The following is a 20,954-nucleotide window of genomic DNA, read 5'->3' as shown; positions in this document are numbered from 1 at the left end:
TATTAATTTTTCTAACTCTAAATAACTATTTTTTTATCAAAACCTACAATATGTGTTTCGTTATATCTTTTCTTTCCCAATTTATTTTACACTCCTGTGCCTATGTTTACAGTGAATAACTATATATGTTCCTGGATGATTACCTGTACTCATGGTTTTTCTTATCCATCAGATTTCATTCTCACTGTAGTTTCTTTCCCTGGATGAATGAATATACACCTTGGAATGTATTTCCTTACTCTATCATAAAGCTGAGATAAAAATGCCTAACAAATGAAACAATGAGTAGCAAATACATAGCAATCCAGGTTTGCTCTTTTTTCTAACAGGATGCAGGCAGAACACATACAGAATACTCTGGATGTCTCTTTCTGTAATAAATAGTAAAATATATATGACGATGTGTTGTGTGAATCTGATCCACATTCTCTTAGGAGTATCTGGAATGATTATCTTGTTGTGCCAAAGGTGAGCGCAGAATTTGGGAAGGCATCTCTTCCATAAGGAGACCCTGTAGATTGGATGCAGCTTGACTCTTTACCGTGTTCCAATGAAAACAAAAGTAATTTTTGTCCAGCCTTAAAAGGCAAGCTTGAGAATGATACCAAATGTTGCAGCACATGTGTTGATTTGTTATGTTACATTTCAGCTGTTAGTTATGCTAATGGAACAGTTTCACATATTTTGTTTTGATGTATTTACTTTAATGGCTATGTGTATGTAGCTCTCTGCAATTGCCTGGTAACACTGATTGTACGTTGTTCTGCTGTCACCACCAGGCCAGCACTGGAAATAAGATAAGAAAAGCAAAAAAGACCTGGGCCTTAATTTTCAGCCATGTAACCAGTGCAGAAAGAGCTGTAAGCTGGTGTGAAATGAAACCAAATTGAAAACCATCATGGACCGTAACCTAAGATTTGGCCTGCAGCAAAACATACAGGAAAATGGTTAACTTGCACACCTGTTGTGAGCAGGGTCCCTAGCCACACACATGCCTGGGCAGATAAGGGAGACAGTCAGTCTTAGGGGTACACTCAGTTGCCCTCAGCCTCAGGCCATAAGTAGAGCTGGAGGGGAAAACAACTAAATAGGGTAGCAATTCAAGTTAGGCAGTGTGTGACAGGAGAGAGGGAGGAATCCATGCCTTGGCCTCTGCTTGGAGTTTCTGTACAAATAATGCTGATTCAGGTGAGAATTCTGGACAAATATGCAAAATTCTGTCATTTGCCCCATTAAAACCTCTAAGTAGGAAAAGACGACAAATTCAAGGAAGTCCAGATGCTCAGTAACATGTCATACAAAGAGATTATTCTCCACTGCTTTCTACAGATATTTGTTCCAATGACATGTGAAGTAACTTTGCTCTATTACAGCATATATTGAAATATGCAGATAGGATATACTCCTACACAAGATTTACAGAGGGAAAACAGGCTGAAGTTTCATTAAGTGATTTTAAAAGTTGCTTGGAGTCCTTCTAATGATATCTCACTGCTGCAGACTCTTCCCCTGGCAGTATCGGACTATTCTGCAGTCAGTGACAGCTATCAGCACTCATGTTGTGAACTAGTTCACTTTTGTTTTATTCCCTGACTTAAAGCGCATGCTCAATTAAGAATGCTCATTTATAGGAAATATCAGTTCCGCTTGACAGTAAATGAGGGTCTAAAGATCAAATGAGGGAGATGATGACTGTGCAAAGAGCATAATGATGCCCTGACAATCAGAAAAACAGCACTGACAACTGAAAGATCCATTTTCATGACTAAGGTCATTATCTGAGGTCTGGACTGTGAGACTTGCAATTCTAACCCACACAGGAGATGGAAGGAAAGGTACAGCACAATTAGATGATTTAGAAAAAATATTATCTCTGATGTTAACACTAAGCAGACAGTTTCCAAATATGACACAGAGTACCAAAGGGGAGATTAGGTAAACTGAGTATAATAGATAAAACTGGGAACAGGCAGCAGAGCCTAGAAGTCAAACTATGCATGTTTAATATTTAAATCAAGAAATTCCATGGAAATGACCCAAAGATCTTCTTTTGTTGTCCACAACCCAGATTTACTTTCGTGTGAGTTGTCAAGATTTGGAAACTTTTCTACTTTCTATCTTCTTTTCAGTCTTTACACTGAACAAATGTAATTGTAAAGGGAATGGAGAAATGTATTTGTGAAGGAAAAACATATTATTTACAACTTACTTGAGCTTGCTTGCATATTTTGAAAGGATGAAGAGTTTCTTGGTAGAAAAGCTGATGATAAGCCTGTAGGTCAAACCAAAAGTACGCACTGTTCTTCCACAACTAGAGATGAAAAATATTTTAAGTTATTGCTACCCAAATATCACAGCTTTATAAAAGGTTGACTTTCCAATGCAAGTAATTATTTAGCTGCTTGGGATCATCATAAATCAAGCTCAATTTAAGATGGATTTAATCTTCTGTTGCATACTGGCAGAAGGACAACATATTTAATGGCATCGTCACTGTGATACTATATCTTTTATTGTATCCTTTATGCATAATTGGCTATTAAAATTGCTAACATTGTAGTTAACATTTGAAGAGTAACCACATTTCAGTGGCATAAAGCCAGCACTAAAGAAGAAATGCTGATAATGGACATGCAGAATTTGTGCCATGGTGAAATAGCATTTTGCAGCAATAACCAAAACAATTAAATATTGTGTACTTGACATATGTTACTGGGACTATCATTACATTTTTATTACACACTTTTCTGAGGCACAGAGTCTTGGCCTCATTTCATAAATTCAAACAAACATCAAAAGATCTTTCAGAAGAAGGAGCCTAGATCTTTCCCCAAGTCCTCTGTTTTAATCATGTGCTTCTGAGGTTTCGATCTTGAAGATACCCTGAAACCCCCATCACTGGACAGTAAAGAAAGTGTTCCAAAAAGATAGGGGCAGGGAACTTTGCTCCACAAACTGTAGCCTGCCGGACCTGGCATATGAGTGAAATAGGCTCCACAGCTGTAGACAAAACATGAAGGAAATACTTTTCAAAGGAGTCTGGCACCTACAAATCCTAGAGAATACGTGAGTGGGTGCCTATCTCTGATGAAAAAATAAGTTACTTTTATTTAGATTTCTATCTACACACATTTAATATTTTTAGCTGAAGGTATTCAGCTTTGGAAACATTGGCTCTTGCCTTCTGGTAGCCAAAGGCATTTCTAGCTACTGCTGCTGGATTCTGGGTTGTGCCAGCGGTGAAACAGATGTCCATCTTGATTGCATTCAAATCTCCCCTAAAGACTCAATTTTTCTGCAAAGTCACTAAACACTGACTCAGATTCATAACTTGTTCCAACCAATCCTCAATTTACACCCAGCAATGAATGATGGATCTGCTGACTGCAGAGAAGAAATAGTGTTATGTTTCTCAGAAATCCAAGAAGCTTCGTGGAAGCAGAAGAACGTTTTTAAAACATTGGAGATTTTGGACATCACTAACCCAACAAGTAAGGAGGCAGATTATCATGAGTAATAGCATAGCGGATTTTCCATCTTTTTAAAAAATGTTTTTGTGGGTTAAGACCTCATTTTTTCTGCCAAGTTAGGCTAGTTTTTAAAAATTATTAGTCTTTTTTTATCCCTGATGGTACAATCAGATTTCCAATAGGTTTGAGACAGTTAGGATCTGACAGCTTGGTTAAGACCTGTCATTAGTTTGAATATACGCATGAACAGTTTATTGTTGTTGAGGGACTGGAGTCTCACAAGTAATAATTCATCCAGTCATCAATCTTTCTTTCTCCATTTTTTTTTTTCAGTCTGGCTGCCCTCTATAACTTGGCATTCAGTCAATTGTGGACTAAATTATCACAGGGTAGGAAAATGCTCATACCTTATTCCCTGACTTCTCACAGAAGTGTGTGAAGTAATAGCCTGCTCTGTTCTCCAAATAAAGAGACTGCAGCATGCTTTCCATTCTTGATCCCCCTAAGACAACACTGCCAGCAGCTCTTTTCCCCTGGACAAATAAAATATAGTTATAGAGGAAGGAATAACAGGCTTTCATTATTTTCAAATGTCAGTACATTGCAATGGAGGGCCATGCAGTGTCTTCATCCCAAGAAACTAGACTCCATTTTCTACTACATATGCAATTGATCATAGCTCTCCATACCATTTTCCCACTAAATTTTCACATCCAATGGAATAAGTCTGATGACTGAAGGCATGCAAAGTAGCAAAATTACCATAGCATCCCTTAGGTGGTTCCTTAGTACTTGAAACAGGAAAACAAACCTGGCCTTAATTCTGTCATTAACTCTTTAGCTCTGAATTCAGGGAATTCCAATGATACTAAACCATATCACTTAGCTGTCAAAAGTTGTCTCAGCTCAGGCTACTGTGTTTTGAATTAAGAGGAGTTAATAGGTGGTTATTTGGTCAAGCCTCAAAACAATTAACTGTCATGGAACAAAAGATATATTTCTTTGGGTTATACCACTGACATCAGCAACAAAATCATGAGCATTTTAGGGGGGCAAGAAATCCTCTTTACTGTGGCTGGCTCCTGGACCATTTGAGGAAGAATACATCCATTTTGACAATGCTCACAGAGAAGCCAGAGGAGGTTACAAAGTAGTAAATTTGCTTCTGGTGATCACAAGGAAGAAACTTTGGCTGACTTGCTGTCTCTGATAACAGAAGTGGGAGCAGATGAGTGTGGTGGCTGACAACCAGCTTCTTTCCAAACAGTAACTGGGGTGGAGATGGGCAGGAGGAAGCCAGACTTCTGAAGCAGAGTAGAAAGATCCCCCTCCCCGGTATGAAGCTAAACTATGGATCCCTGAATTTCCCTTTGCATCATATTTGTGATGGCAAATTTTGGGGTCCTGACTGTAGGTTCCAGTCTAGCCCTGTAAGTATAAATGGATAGTATTTTCCTCCCTCAGCCAGAGGGAAACTCTGCATGATGAAGGTGTATAAAAACTAATAGTTCATGGTGTGAACATTTCCTGAATATAAGTTTCTAACTGCAAATGTCCCCTAATTGCAAAGACTAGACTTTTCTTCTGTCAAAATTAACAAGGAAGTAAAATTACTGCAGTGAAGTAATAAACAAAGTATGATTTTGGTGTGAAAAACAAACAATCATGTGCTCAAGTGATCAGCAAACTCCATGCATATGCAAACAGGCCCAGATTTCATAACCTGTTGGGGTTTTTTTCAGTTGGGAGGCCATGGGTATCAATACCTCTATGAAACAGCAGGTTGTTTCGAGACCATTCCACAAACGTCAAAGGTTTTGGATATATTTTAAATTGCCAGATCTTGACATCTCACATGTTCAATTTGTCAGCATTTTAACAGTTATTGAGAAAAGGCTTTTCTGTGCAGCCTGTCCTTCCTGAGGTTTGCTGGATTGAGGGCCTGCTTAGCAGGCAATAATTCAACAAAGAAAAGAATGAAGTACACAAGCAATAAAGAGGAATTCTACAAGTGAAGCATTTTCCTCCTATGAATTTTACTATTTTAATGACTTTCTAGGGCAGATTCAGTTTTCACTGTAAGTCTGCTGTAATTTCCTAGGCAACAATTCCACTGAAGCATTTATCCAGTGAGTTTTCCATAACAGGCTACTGAACACATGGTCACCATGGAGAAGATCAACACTTTTCAGTGAAAATAAACCTCTGTATGTGCCATAATTTCCTATCAAATAGGTGACAGATACCACACAGAAAATGCTGACGTTCTAATTATACCCCTGCATAAGGCATTGACATTCATATAATCAAACTAATTTCTCCCCATCATTGATTACTTCCTCTTTAATACTACAGAATAAAGTGTTTTAACCCATGATTCAAGACAACTAATATTTTCAACTAATACTTACAAGGAGAAGCTCAGCATAGGTGTACTTTCTATAACTCCGGTATTTTGAGTCTTCAGTGTCATCCAAAGCTAAGCAATTAATCATGTCTCTGCCCACTGACTTTGGCCTGGATCCACAAACAAACAAAATTTTCAATACATATTTTAAAAAAAATAGGACTGTTTATAAAATAAACAACTAAGAAGGAGCATGAGAGAGGTAGAATGACATAGTGAATAGTAGAGGGAAAAAGTACATGGAGTTCAAATTTATAATAAATGTAAAAAATGTAGAGACATACTTTTTCATGTGGTCCTGTGGAAATCACTGACACAGCATATCTCTGACAGCAAGCGCTTGAGACAGGTTAAAAGAATATGAAGGTATGTACAGAATATCAACTGTTACACAAGAGAGGGTAAAACACTTGTATTTGGAGAAATAAACCCTTTTGTGTTGTGGCACAAACAAATGAGAAAGTAATCAACCAGGGAGGAATTCTCCATGCACGCGATCTGTACCATAACTGTGTTTCACTAAGCAAATTATAGTGTTAAAGAAAAGTATTAATTAAAACAGTAGGATCTAAAAGCCCTTCATAAATATTCGAGGTATACTGGTGTGCAGAAAGATGTACAAGGGACTTTTTTACTTAACCACTTTCTACTGCTAGAAATGTCATCCCTTCGGGGGCTCTGACTTGATGGCAGGGTAGGTGATAATCTTGATGATCTCTTCAAAGAGAAATTCGGCGTAGCTTGTTTTAATAAAGTTGTTGGCGAGCTTGTTCTACTTTTCTAAAAGACATAACAGAAAGATAAGGCAATTCTGATTATTTTTCCACCTTTGTGTTTTCTTAACATGTTCTCATTAAGTACTCAAAAACATTGAAGGGTTTTCAAGACTATTTTTCCTTGTCAATCACAATATGTAAAACTGCAAACTGCAAAAAGCTTCTCTGAATATCTTGCAAGATTTTTTAGCACACCTTAATAGCCACTCTAGCTTAAAAATTACATTTTTAACAGGTAGAAATATGTTACATGCACTTTGTACAGAATTACAGAGGATGTCGGGTGAAAAGCATGTGAACACGTTTTGTGCATCTTTACTAAGATTACCTTAAGTAGCTCACTATAAACCAGGACTGTAAGACAGATACAATCACTCAGACTAAGAGAGAAAGGGGACATTCTGCCACACCATCACTAACTTATTTTAACCAAAATCATGCTATGACTTTTTGGAGACACCAGTTGCATTCACAGTGCCCTCAGAAATTCATCCAGAGCTGCTGCTCTTTCTAAGCTCTTGCAAGCACGGTGGAGCTGGAAGAGTCAAAAGTCCAGATTTCTCACAGAAAAAAAAAAAAAAGCAGCAAGAAATGGTCCATCAGCTGATTCTGTGAGGTTCATGGGTTCCAGGTCATAGTTTTCTTCAAGTGCTGAACTCAACAGGGGCTGGAAAACCTGCAGAGTTAGGATCCTGTCTGCCTGACCTACAGCTAGTCCTGGGTCATTAGCACGACTTGTGAAGCCAGAACTGGTCTCTGTATGAGGCAGCTGCTTCTGGCTCCCATTCCTGCTGTGATGAGCAGGAATCTGGCTCCTGAACCCAGCTTCTTCTGAACAGGAAATCTGTCCCACTGTTTTTCCTCCATTATCTACATGAATTAGCTTTTTAAAAAATATGATTACAGTCTAAAACTATCCAACTCAAAGGTAACAGAGGTGTGTGTGAACAGATCTGTGGCATAGACCATCCAGTTCTTGATACTGAAACCACAGTCTTGATTCACATTCTCCAAGTACCTTGTGTCCCGAGGCTTAACACTGTGTTGCTGAAAACCTGCAGCTTTCATTGCAGTTACCTCTCAAATTCAGGCTTTGAAGGAAGAAAATAGTCAAAACTGAACTGGGCACCTGCAAGCTACATGCTGTGAAAAGGTCTGTGTTGTGTGGCTTATGGCCCTCTGTAATCATGTGTAAAATCATGTGTAGCTGATTGAAGGACTGTGGTGATAGAAAATGAGCAGAACTCTGCCCTTTTTAAAACATGAGGGGTAGATTCAGTGTAACTGCAGTGAAGTTGTAAGAACTGCTCTGGATTAAGATAAGGCTGGTTGAAGGGCAGAATCTGTGCTTCTAGATCCTTAATTTTGCAGTTCTGAGAATTTCAAACTAAGTATCTATCCAAAAGACTTATGAAATAGCCAGGATGGAACCTAGAAGATAACAAGGAGCAGCATACTACTGGACGTAGTACTGACAAACAAAGAGGGACTGGTGGAGGACATTAAGGTTGGGGGCAGCCTTGGCTGTAGCCATCATGAGAAGATAGAGTTTAGAATCACATGCAGTATGCACAAAACGACAAGTACGATTGCATCCTTGGACTTTATGAGGGCTAACTTTGATCTCCTCAAGGAATTGCTTGGAGAAATCCCATGGATTAGGGCTCTAGAAGGTAGTGGGGCTCAAAAAAGCTGGGTGATATTCAAGTCCCACTTCCTCCAGGCTCAGGATCGGTGTTTCCCTAAGAGCAAGAAATCAGGCAAGGGAAGCAGGAGATCTGCATGGTTGAGCAAGGAGCTTCTGAAAAAGCTCAAGTGGAAGAAGGAAGTTTACAGTATGTGGAAGAAGCGACTGACCACTTGGGAAGATTACAAGAATGCCGTCAGAGTATGCAGGGATGAAACGAGGAAAGCCAAGGCCTCCTTGGAATTAAACCTGGCAAGGGATGTCAAGGTCAACAGGAAGGGTTTCTTCAAGTACATCGGAGACAAAAGGAAAACTAGAGAAAATGTGGGCCCACTATTGAATAAGATAGGTGCCATGGTGACAGATGATGCAGAGAAGGTGGAGTTACTGAATGCTGCCTTTGCTTCAGTCTTTACTGCTCGGGCCAGCCCTCAGGAGTCCCAGACTTTGGAGGTAACAGAGAAAGTCTGGCGGAAAGAAGACTTTCCCTTGGTTGAGGAGGATCAAGTTAGAGACCAATTAAGTAAACTGGACATCCACAAGTCGATGGGTCCTGATAGGATGCACCTGCGAGTGCTGAGGGAGCTGGCAGAAGTCATTGCTGGGCTACCCTCCATCATCTTTGAAAGGTCCTGCAGAACAGGTGAGGTGCCTGAGGACTGAAGGAACGCCAATGTCACTACAGTCTTCAAAAAGGGCAAGAAGGAAGACCCAGGAAACTACAGGCCAGTCAGCCTCACCTCCATCCCTGGAAAGATGATGGAACAGCTCATTCTGGGCGTCATCTCAAAGCATCTGGAGGAAAAGAAGGTTATCAGAAGTAGTCAACATGGATTCAGCAAGGGGAAGTCCTGTCTGACCAATGTGACAGCCTTCTACGATGGCATGACTGGATGGATAGATGAGGGGAGGGCAGTGGATGTTGTCTACCTTGACTTCAGCAAGGCTTTCGACACCATCTCCCACATCGTCCTCATAGGCAAGCTTAGGAAGTGTGGGTTAGATGAACAGACAGTGGGGTGGATTGAAGTGGCTGATAGATAGAGCTCAGAGGGTTGTGAATAGTGGCACAGAGTCTAGTTGGAGGTCTGTAACAAGTGGTGTTCCCCAGGTGTCAGTATTGGGTCCAGTCCTGTTCAATATATTCCTCAATGACCTGGAGGAAGGGATAGTGTGTGCCCTCAGCAAGTTTGCTGATGACACAAAACTGGGAGGAGTGGCGGACACACCGGAAGGCTGCACCGCCATTCAGCGTGACCTGGACAGGCTGGAGAGTTGGGCAGAGAGGAACCTTATGAAATTCAACAAAGGCAAGTGTAGGGTACTGCACCTGGGGTGGAATAACCCCATGCATCAGTACAGGTTAGGGGCTGACCTGCTGGAGAGCAGCTCTGTGGAAAGGGACCTGGGAGTCCTGGTGGACCACAGGATGACCATGAGCCAGCAATGTGCCTTTGTGGCCAAGAAGGCCAATGGCATCCTGGGGTGCATCAAGAAGAGTGTGGCTAGCAGGTCGAGGGAGGTTATCCTCCCCCTCTACTCTGCCCTGGTGAGGCCACATCTGGAGTACTGTGCCCAGTTCTAGGCTCCCTGGTTCAAGAAGGACAGGGAGCTGCTGGAGACGGTACAGCAAAGGGCTACGAAGATGATTAGGGGACTGGAACATCTTTGTTATGAGGAAAGGCTGAGGGATTTGGGTCTTTTTAGTCTGAAGAAGAGAAGACTGAGGGGAGATCTTATTAATGCTTGTAAATACTTGAGGGGTGGGTGCCAGGAGGATGGGGCCAGTCTTTTTTCAGTGGTGCCCAGTGACAGGGCGAGAGGTAACGGGGACAAACTTGGTCACAGGAAGTTCCATCTAAACATGAGGAGGAACTTCTTTACTTTGAGGGTGCCAGAGCACTGGAACAAGCTGCCCGGAGAGGCTGTGGAGTCTCCTTGACTGGAGATATTCAGAACTCGCTTGGACACATTCCTGTGCAATCTGCTCTAGGTGAACCTGCTCTGGCAGGGGGGTTGGACTAGATGATCTCCAGAGGTCACTTCCAACCCCTATCATTCTGTGATTCTGCGATTCTGTGATTTGACTCAATTTATAACAACCTGTTGCATAAAGTATAGTAAAATTTTGTTGCATTTTTATCCATAACCATCTGCAACAGACTAGCTTGCTAAATCTTGACTTCCTACCAACCAAGTACCATATTATTGTTCCATTTAATTCAAGGAGTTTTATCATTATTTTTGATGGGACAAGGCTTTGTTTTTCAATGTTGCGATCCTACCTACCTGAGGAAGGGAAGGTGGTATCCTGGGCATGCAAGACTTAGGTGTCAATGGTAGCAATGATACCATTTGTGGAAAAGGATCTATATCCACCCTTGGTCTCTCTTGGCATGTGTGCCAGAGCTTCAGTTGTGCACTGGCAGTTTCTGTTGCTGTTGAATGAGTGACACAAAATCTGGGACCCCTAGGAAAAAAAAGCTAATAAGTGGAACTTTCCAAAACATGAAATACTGGGCTATTTGACTTCTTTTTTTTTTTTTCCCCCCATGATGGTGTTTACTGTATCAAGATATGGTGCTATATGCACCTAGAATTAAAATTCAGATAGTGTTAAAGATGTGTTTAGACATTGCACTCTTCGAAATCTAAAACCAAGCTACACATAAACTTAGATTGCAAATTATGCACCATTACATAGCTGCCTTTGTCTGAGTCTGCAGTAGGATACACCCCATCCATCCTACAGCAAAGAACAGGAAAGGGTTGTAGGTCACAGGACATAAACCACAACTCTCATGAGGCTTCACAGCAAAGTTCACAAATGCAGGTATTTGTTTATGCCTGCAATATGTTGATCCCCCCTGGGGAGGAGAGAAGACCTGAAAAAATTTAACTTATATTTCAGAAACAGGTTGGAATTTGTATCCTCACTTAAGCTGTCAATATGTAGAAGGCATTTTGTACGACAGACATTGAACAGTAAAGTCTCAGGGTCAAATTCCACATAGATGTATACACAGAGCATCCTCAGAAACTTGAGAAGGGCAATATGGGGAATAGGTTAGGACAGAATTAACCTTCTATGCCTGGAGGGGTTTCTCTACCCTGCAGCCTAAAGTTTAGTTGAATGGTATCCAAGGCAGTTATACACTAAGTAGCTCAGATGCTCTGGCAGTAAAGTAACAAGAGTTCAGTAAGGCAGATGTACCTGGCTTCTCAGTAGATTGCAGTGTAGTTTAGGCTCAACTAAAAGTTCGGAGGCAACGTCTGCTAGTATTTACAGTGACATTGCTTCCCATAATTGCAATGGGATAAGTGAGATGAAACAAACCTAACAGGCTTATCAAAAAAAAGGGAAATTTGTTAAACAATCGAATCTTAGTTCATGTTCATTTTTCCATACCAGTAAAGAAGTATAGGTTTCACTACTTCAGGCTGAATCCGTCTTAAATGCCTTATATTCCACTGATCTCCACGCAGTAGATCAAGTCTGAGTAACACTTCCGAACTGAGGAAATAGTCTCCACTGCTCAGCAGATACAGTTTTTTCATCTTACTGAGTTGCCTTGAGTCAACAAAAATAGTAACATAAGCGTGTATCAGATGCTATACAGAACTAAGTGCAGTCCATCCTATCTGTTAAACTGCTGTCATGCTACATGTTTTTAATTGCAAGTGGCAGAAGCCAAAACAATGTTTCTGCAAATTAGAGACAGGTTGTCTATAAAATAAAATGTACAGTGCCTTAGAATAGACAATCTGAATCCAACAGAGCCTTTCATTAGAGCAGTTTGTCACACTAAATGCCCTACTTGTGAATTTAAGTTTTTTTATTCTTTTTTTTTCTTTTTGTTGCCATCTGTTTTCCAAATCTCTTTCTAACAAAGCCTTAATACCTTGGCGATTCTGACTTCATGTAAACTTTGCAAACATGACTCTGCAAAAAGAATTTTATCAGCTTCAGCAGAGTAATTCCTCACTTACCTTGTCAGGACACTTGTGATTACTTTAATTGTGTCTGTTCTATTCAAACATTACAATTTATTCTGAAACCTCAAAACCTGCATTGATCTAGCTAGGTTACAAGTATTAAAACAATGGGAATAACTGTTAAATAATGGGAAGTACCTTTGCTGCCTTGTAGTGTCCTTAAGAGCCTTTAGTCTTTCAATATCCATCCAAAGCCACCAGTACTTCTCCCCAGGTGTTCCTTTAATGAACTTCTTGAATCTTTTGAACTTGTGTCTGTTGCCAGTGTCATTAGTCCTGTGACTAATACACCATGCAGCCCTACTGTCTGCCCCATCACTTTCAGAACTTGATCTTAAGCTTACTTCTTCAGCGTCCCGTTCTCTTGCATCTCCCTTGGAGTCCAAGACAGTAAATGGAGAATAACTTTGGGAAAAGAGTGACTCTGCAGTACCACAGGCAAATTCATTATTTGCTAACTCGTGTATAAACATTTCGGGCTGTTTGTGGAAATCCACATCACTCTCAATGTCAGCAGCTGGCTGGTGGGTCAGGTCTGAAACAGGTTCCTTCATTACAAATTGAGTATAAGCTGGTATGAATTCTTCCGGCGCCTGAAAAGTTGTGCTTTCCTGTCCATTTTCTTCTTCTCCTGCACTGTTCCATTTTGGGTCTAGATAAACTCTTAACGGAGTGTGGGAAGGAGGTTCAGCAATGGCCACAGAAGAACCCTCCTCAGCCTCTCTGGATCTCTCCCTAATAATGTCATCTTTTACTGATGCTGTCCTTGAAGTGGAAAGGAAACTCCATCGATGGCATTCCTTAGACAGGGAACCTGCTTCTGCATTAAACCAAAAAAGGTCATTGAACACCCTTTTGATTCAGGACTGTTCTCTTGCATATCAACATTTCCAAGTTAAAAAATGCAGCGTATTTATATTGTGCTGCTGCAGGACAATCAGATCATGTCACACTGCAGAGCAGGGAATAGCAGAGGTGCTTCTGCTGTTGCTATCTGGCTAGAAACTCAGCCCCATGACTCAGAAACTCATTCCCTGTTGAATTCCATCAGAGCAGCAGAGTTCAGGAACAGCTCCCTCTGGAGCCAATTGTCTTGTTTACTCAGCTGAGCATCCCAGCTCCTCAGCACTTGTTAAACCACCTTGTTGTGCTACAAGGCCTGGTTTCTTCCTGAGCATTTGGTCGTAGTTTGATCAAAGTCACAGTATATAGCAGGGTTGTTTTTTGTTTAGGCCTGAGGAAGCTAGTAAGTGATAATTCTTTGTGTACTTACATTGGTTATTGCAAAAGACTAAAGCATCAAACAGGGCTCTGTCGGTTGGGTAAAATCTTGACATACATAGAAGGACAACAAAACAAATTATTATGTCAAGGGCTCTGGAAACATTTAACAATCCTGCAGTCCAGTCTGCCACCCAGAAATGGCTCTTTTTCATTTAGAGATGTTTCATAACTAACAAGTTCAGAACAGTCACCAGCCCTGTTTTTTTGGTCTACACTTCCCTACTTAATTCCTTTTACCCAACTCCTCATCGTCCCTATGCTATTAAGCATGACCTGCCATCCTGGTCTGCTGAGAAAGAAACTTACTGCTTTAACTTGCTCAAATATCTTTTCTACTTCTGCCAGACTTTTAGCAAATCGAGTACTTCTGGAGCATGTTAGCAAAGATGATGTTGACTATACATACTGCTTAGCTAGATTAATGCTGCTGTCACTGTACAAGTCAGTCCTGTAAAACTGAGCAGAACACCTACAGATACTGTGAACAGCAGCAGAATCTAAGTGAAAGTAAGAAAAAACAAAGTCATAATTCAATTGTGGCTCTATAATATCTTCATATCAATCCAGTGTTTAAACTATAGAATATACTGTATCTTCTGTATTTCCCTAGTGCTAAGATGTAGATTTTCATGCTCTGTTGTATCACTAAGGCAAAACATCGTCAGTGAGAAGATTGCTACAACCTGTGAACACATGCACTACATCAGATTTTGATAGAAAAGGGCTAAATCTCTCAGAGACACTAAATTCACATTTGTAATGTTATCAGCTGGTGTAACCCTCTGTGGTGGCCTAGTCAATAAATGGCAATGGCAGTTAGATATTCCTTCGATCTTCCTCCAGTAATAAGCCACATCTAACCAGTGCTGGCCACTGGCACAGACACTTGGATTAGGAACATGGCATAGAGATTCCCTGCTCTGCACTTGCATAATTTCATGTGTAAGTACACATGGCACAATATGTTGGCATTAATATAAAAATCAGAGTGATTTAAAGTATCTTCTCTTATTTCTAAAGTATTTCAAATGTTTTCGCTTGACAAAGAAAAATTATAGCTTCTCAACACAGTTCTCTGAAATTGAAAAATGAAGAATGATTTCACAGTGCCTGAGGCAATTAGGGAGAGAGATACATAGCTCTTGAGTAATCAAAAGCCAAGTGGCTCAGGGTTTTGCTCAAGACATTAATTGATAATTCTGATCCAACTGGAGCAGTGAGCAAGGAATTCAAACCGGAGTGTCCAAGCCAATACCTTCAGCTATTGAACCCTTTCTAATTGCAGGCTGGCTCTGAGAAACTTAGCTGATGCCCTTTATTGCTTCCAGTGCCTGACCTCTACACCAAGTGAATACTGTGCTTAAAAAAAGTTTTCTGACTGAAAGAATGCTGGATTTCCCATGAAATAAGCATAAAGCAGAGTAATAAGCACATGCAAAATGAAGGTCTATGTTATAAAACAAAGTTTTCAGTGAGAAGATGTAAAATATTCATTGAGGCAAAATGCTGTTGACTGCAGGACAACTGTAGCAAAAGTAGAGGACAGAGAGGCTTTCCATAGACCTATGCCCAGCCCACTGCAATACAGAGCTACACTACTTTACAACGCTCTGCAAGAATGGTGCATTTGTGACCTCTCTTCTCAAAGCACTGCAAAAATTAGTGTTAGAGTCATGAGCTGCAAACAAGTGCAACTTGAATAACTTCATTAATAATGCATGCATCAGCAATATATTTCCTGGGGTGATCCTCATGGGTTTGGGGAAGAAGACAGACTTCTGGAGTTACCAGGTCTTCCAATTTCCCATTCAGCCATTGGACTCTGAGGTCCCAGCAGTACAAGTCTCAAAGTGGAATGGCTGCTTTTTCCTTTGAGAATGGGGGAGAGAGAACTCTAACATATGAGCTGAGACTCCTCTGTTCATCTTGCTACTGCCTACAGAGCGGAAGCAAGGCTATGCAATCAGGTATGTCCATATGTGCATCTGTATGTTCTCTCCCAGTACCTTTGAAACCTGCTGAACAATTTCAGTTAAATTTGACAGATAGACAGGAGTGTCACAAACAATTACATTCTATAAGATTCATAAAAATTGGCAGCCAAAGGCCTTTAAGTGCCCAACATAAATACCCTAAGAAGATGGCTGCAACACAAATCACACATTATCAAACACCCAAAGAATCCAGACAAGAAAGTCTTTCAAAACATATCAAATAGAAAAAAAGAAAAAAAACCCCTTAACTGAAACTTACAGATATCTATGAGACAGAAATGTGTAAGAAAAGAGGCTTCTACTATCACAAAATTACTTGGCTACTAACTCAAATTTTCATTTAATGTTGTGGCTATGGAAAGAAACAAATCCCCACCTGAAGCCTAAGATACTATGTGATTCTCAGAAGGTAAGAAATGGAGTTACCAGCAATTCCTTGGGATGCCTTTTCATTCCACCTAGTCAGAGTTGTGTTATAAATACTATGGCTGAGCCCCTGTTACTTACCCAGAAGGCTATCTTTTTCACTTAATGAATCGTGTCTTTCATGCTGCCCAGGCAAATACCGAGTATCTTGAATTTGACTAGAAGCTGCAGGATGCATAAATGAATCTGTAGTTTTCACGGATTCACTTCGTTTTGCTAACATAAACCAATCCTTTGTCTGAGAGACCGTAGCCTAGGAAAAGAAATGTCATAGAATAATTTAAAGTTCTCTATTGATTGCAGTGTTTCTGAGAGCAGAGGGCTTACTGTCTGCAGCCTGTTTGTGTAGATTTCTATAATGATAGTTCCCAGTGGGGAGAGCTGTACGACAGTAGCTGAGCATACTCGTAACACAGCTTCTGTTTAAGCTGTATTACAACCCATCAACCTTTTCTATAGTACAAAGAGATTTGAAAACAAGGGATATTCAGAGAATCAGTCGTCCAGTTAGGTTGTGAACTCAATTACAATAATTTAACCCAATGCATTCAATCTATCTTGGTGTTACACCCACTAAACGTATTTATTTTACCTGGCCAAGTGATACGTAGAACTTCTTCATAGTCAGTGAAGTGTCATCCTCCTCAGGAGGGGGAGAACTTGGGTCTTGCTTCCTTATCCAGGGATAGTAGTCACTATCTATAATGAAATGAATACCAGTCTTGCTCCATTCTACCTGTGAAATCAATTTAGCTAGCCTGAAATTAAATGTTGAGACAAGAAAATAGTTAATTTTAGCTTTTAATCAGAGAAACAGTTGATTTTTCCCCAGAATAGGCAATAAAAACCATGATCAGTCTAAAAAGAAATTGTTACAGAGAACTTCATGATCTGCTTTATTATTTCACCCTTCACCTGCTGTCACATATGTAAACGCCAGTACTGCCATTCCATAGTCCACCAGCTTTACAGATGGTGGCCTGCTTTGCACTATCAAGCTTTGCCTGTAAAACTGATGTCTATCAGTCTGGTCTTGCATGTGTCTATGCAGTCCCAAGCCCTGCTAAGAAGCGCTTGAACATTTTGATCACTAAAATGGAACTATTCTCCCAGATTGCAGAAGCCCTCTATCACCACCAGACACTTCATTTCCTGGTCCTGAAACAAGCAATTTTCCAGCAGCAATGCCACAGCAGTGATCATACTAATTGAACTTTCAGATGATAACAAGACAGCTAGTGGTATCATGTTCAGCTGGCTGCTGTGCGAGGACTTCATAGTACTGAACAGCACTCCAGTGCTACCTTGTGTAAGTGTGAACCTTGCGACATTCAGGAAAGGCAATCTTAGAACCACATGACAATAATGAGGATGCTCTGGGCTCAAGAACTTGGGCAGAACTTATTTAAGTTAGAAAGCGGTACAAAACCAACCAAGGTGCATGTGAAGGGAAGACAAAGCCTATGCCTGAGCCTACAACCAAGAGTGAATGCCCAGTTTCGTTTGTCCCCACTATTTGAGGGCAAATAGGATTTCATTCTAGGGTTGGGGTATCTTCATCTTTAAATGCAAGTTTCCCTTTTAGCATCTCAGCTTATCTTGATCCTGATTCAGGAAAGCAACTTAAACCACCGATGTCAATGGAAATTAGGTACATGCTTAAAGTTAGTTTTATGTAATTCTCTTAGGTAACTCTGCTTGATCAAAGAAATACTTCGCTATAGCAGAAGATCAAAGTTAGTGTTTCATGAGGCCCAGATACATGTAAAGCAGGCTGCTACTAAACGTGAAATGGAGCACTCTTTCATGGTTTGCTTGTTCTTTGTACAGTTTTCCCCTTGAATTTAAGTGCAGTCTTCCGGATATTGAAAGTTGAAAATATTTTGAAATTTTTAATGTAGAAGTCTATACCCCACTAACTAGTCTGTCATTACAATCAGCAAACATGAGTTTTGTGAACCATACTGCTAGGCTGCCTGGCCTTTTATGACCCCTGAAACACATTACAATTACCAGCATCTAGACACAACCTTAAGGGATGTAGAGGCAGATCCTCCCAAAAAGCACACTAGACCTCCTGAACATCTGCTGAAAGGACATCTGGAAAAATATAGCGAGTGTATAACAGTACATCATCCAACTATGCCACAGCATCCCATAGAGAACTTTGCAAAAGTAAGTCTGACAGTGGGCCCAAAGACACAAAACTAATAACTGAAATAAAAAGGATAGCTGGTTTTTTCCAAATAGATATCATGGATTCATAACTTCTACTTATATGGCACACATATTGATTGGAGAAAGATGCATTCCTGCCATGATATCTCCCTGAAACAGAGATTCAGAACTCAGTAAACCCCACTCTTACTCTCTTTGTAATGGTGTAGTATAGTATGTAATTCATAGTCAAGGAAAATTACAGAATGAGTGAAAAAAGTCACTGATTTTACTTTATCCAGGTCACTAAAATGCTAAAATTAAACCAACAGGACTAGAGGTGGGAGAAAACATATTAAGAGTACCGTCAAGATTAATTAAACAGAAGAGAAAAATGTACAAATTTAAAACTGAGAGACAGCATAAAAGATTGCAATACCTGTATTCAAAGTAACAGTCGCTTTCTAGAAATGCTGGAAGCCTTTCTTTCTTAATCCACTGAATTGCTTGTTCTCGATCAAGACACTATTAAAAAGAAATGCCAAAGATTTGCAGCATTCTTGACTTTCTTGTTTTGTGTGCCATGTAACTGATTCTCTCCATCCCCCTTCTACAGAAGCATTGTCTCAGGAAGACAAATATGCAGTGAACATCACTTTTGTTATCCAGTTTAGCCTTAATCATGCTGGGACAATTGAGTTCCTTCCTATTAACAGCTCAAAAGGTCCAAATCTGATTTCACCTATAAGAGTAGAACTTTTTAAATCACGGGTGTTTTTTCTTCAGAAATAATGTGTGTATGAATCATGCTTTTACTGTAAAATTCCAAATGCAAATTAGATGCTCATAAATTTTCTGCAGTAGGAAACTGCTAATCTTTCTGATTTTATCACATTTTATAAATAACCATTATCACATTTTTCCTCAAAAGAATAAGGAACCCTTAAATTAAATTATACTCCCAGAAAGAGAGAGCTGTGGACATTAAAAACAAAATCAAACAAATAAAAAGCCAGTCAGTTATCCCCTTTCCTGCTTTTATGTTGGAGCATTGCAGAACTGCATTGCACACAGTAACTCTTATAGTGGAAACCTAAGTGCATTATGAATTTGGCCCATAACAGATTTCTGCTCAGGCGGTCTAAGCCTCAGTACCTTGTCAAAGCAGAAAGGGAGGTGCCTCTGAAAAGTGGTTTGGGTGGTGAAAGGGAGGCATCGAGCAGCGAGCTACACAAGGGCCAGCTAAACAAAAATCTATGCCTAGGGTCTTACACAGAGAGCAAGGTCTCTGACTACGGGCCACAGTGATAGCTATTTCCCTTAGAAATAACACACAGCACACTTTTTAATATTGTTTTTTAAGAGCGTTCTTTTTCCACTGTTAGGGGATGACCTGTTTTATTTATCTGAGATGCATTTTTCCTTTTAGTGAAGGTGAGACTGATGATTTGGAAGAATGCAGTAACTCCCGTCGTCCATAAAAACAGGTGAAGTTTGGGTAAGGATGGGTGCTACTTGCTATAATAATAATCAAATAATCAGTTTATGGAGATCACGTTTTAAATTTTCTTTCCATGAGCTAATATTCCATTAGGGACAAGGGTTATTTCTGCTTCATATATATCTGTAGGGGATTAAAAATATCTGAATTACTCAGAAAGTGGGTGTTTTCATTTAGAGAGAAAAAAATATTTCAAAATATGGAAAGCTTATGTTGGCTGTGGCTCATACAATGTGATTTGTGGAGATGGAGACTAATTACTCCCAACCACAGAGTGTATGCCTCTTTTTGGTAACTGACAAGCTTTTTTGAAATACAGAAGATTGTCTCTTTATTTTGGCTTTTAATATTTATGTGTTTACTGACTCACAGCCCAGTTTTTTATCTGAGTGATTCATAATATGTTCATGTGTGTACATGGCTGGTACACAAAATTATACATACTATTAGAAGGAAAGAATCTCTACTCTTTCCCCTTCCCCAGAGAAAGATGCTACATTTAATCTAATGCGGTTTGTTACCTTGGTTAGCTTCCTTACCCAGTCAGCCTTAGGCCTTGCTGGGACCCAATCCAGCAAAGCTTTTAGCACGTGTTTAAGTTTAAGCATGTGTTTAACTTCCCTTGATTAAAGTTAAACAGATATTTAAGTGCTTTGCTGAACTGGGGTTTCTCTGAAGTAAGGTATATGTGGGACGCCAGCCAATTTCTTTCCATTGTTGTGATCAATTCTACCCAACTCTGCAGGTTTCTTTCTTAATATATTTTATACCAAGTTGATTTTGACTATTGATAAGAAGATACTTACCTCCATATCAATAATTTGCAAGTGTGCATACACACATGCAGAGAACATTTGCTTATCTGTAAATTTGTAACAGTCTGAGAGGGAAGTAAAATACAGAGAAAAATACCACTGAGTGTATTTTTTAGGCAAGACATGTTTAAATTCAAGCTGTGGCCTGAAAGGCCTACTAGGATTCTCCAATCACAGCTCATTTTCATTACTAATCTGCCAGTGATGGCCACTCAAGGTGACTTTTTGTAGCAATGTAACATTCAAAGCAACTGTCAATCTCTTCAGTCAGTGTGAAGAAAGCAGCCAAAGCAAAAGAGGCAGCATCACCCAATGCCTGAAAGATTTGAACCGAACTACTTCATGCAGTTGGTCTGGGATGACTTCTTCTGCTTCAGTCATAGTGTAGTACAATGAATGAAGCTGATTTCTTTCACCTTGTGTAGTTGCAGTAATAATTTT

The 20,954-nt window shown here is 40.0% G+C and overlaps 1 protein-coding gene across 1 annotated transcript in view; it reads right to left on the bottom strand.

Annotated features, from left to right (window-relative positions):
- Positions 1-20,954, bottom strand: part of RGS22 (regulator of G protein signaling 22) — a 75,178-nt gene that overhangs the window by 39,582 nt on the left and 14,642 nt on the right. Inside the window, exons 5-14 of the mRNA XM_059836344.1 lie at positions 18,637-18,722; positions 16,633-16,798; positions 16,122-16,293; positions 12,475-13,156; positions 11,750-11,911; positions 10,630-10,810; positions 6,518-6,657; positions 5,882-5,987; positions 3,878-4,003; positions 2,210-2,311 (exon numbers count right to left, since the gene is read on the bottom strand). Of these exons, the coding sequence (XP_059692327.1) occupies positions 2,210-2,311; positions 3,878-4,003; positions 5,882-5,987; positions 6,518-6,657; positions 10,630-10,810; positions 11,750-11,911; positions 12,475-13,156; positions 16,122-16,293; positions 16,633-16,798; positions 18,637-18,722 (1,923 nt within the window). The remainder of the gene's footprint in view (positions 1-2,209; positions 2,312-3,877; positions 4,004-5,881; positions 5,988-6,517; positions 6,658-10,629; positions 10,811-11,749; positions 11,912-12,474; positions 13,157-16,121; positions 16,294-16,632; positions 16,799-18,636; positions 18,723-20,954) is intronic.

The sequence above is a fragment of the Gavia stellata genome, chromosome 3 (genome assembly GCF_030936135.1).
Source record: "Gavia stellata isolate bGavSte3 chromosome 3, bGavSte3.hap2, whole genome shotgun sequence".
NCBI lineage: Eukaryota > Metazoa > Chordata > Aves > Gaviiformes > Gaviidae > Gavia > Gavia stellata.
The sequence above is the reverse complement of the archived record's forward strand: the minus strand, read 5'-3'. Positions and strand labels throughout refer to the sequence as shown.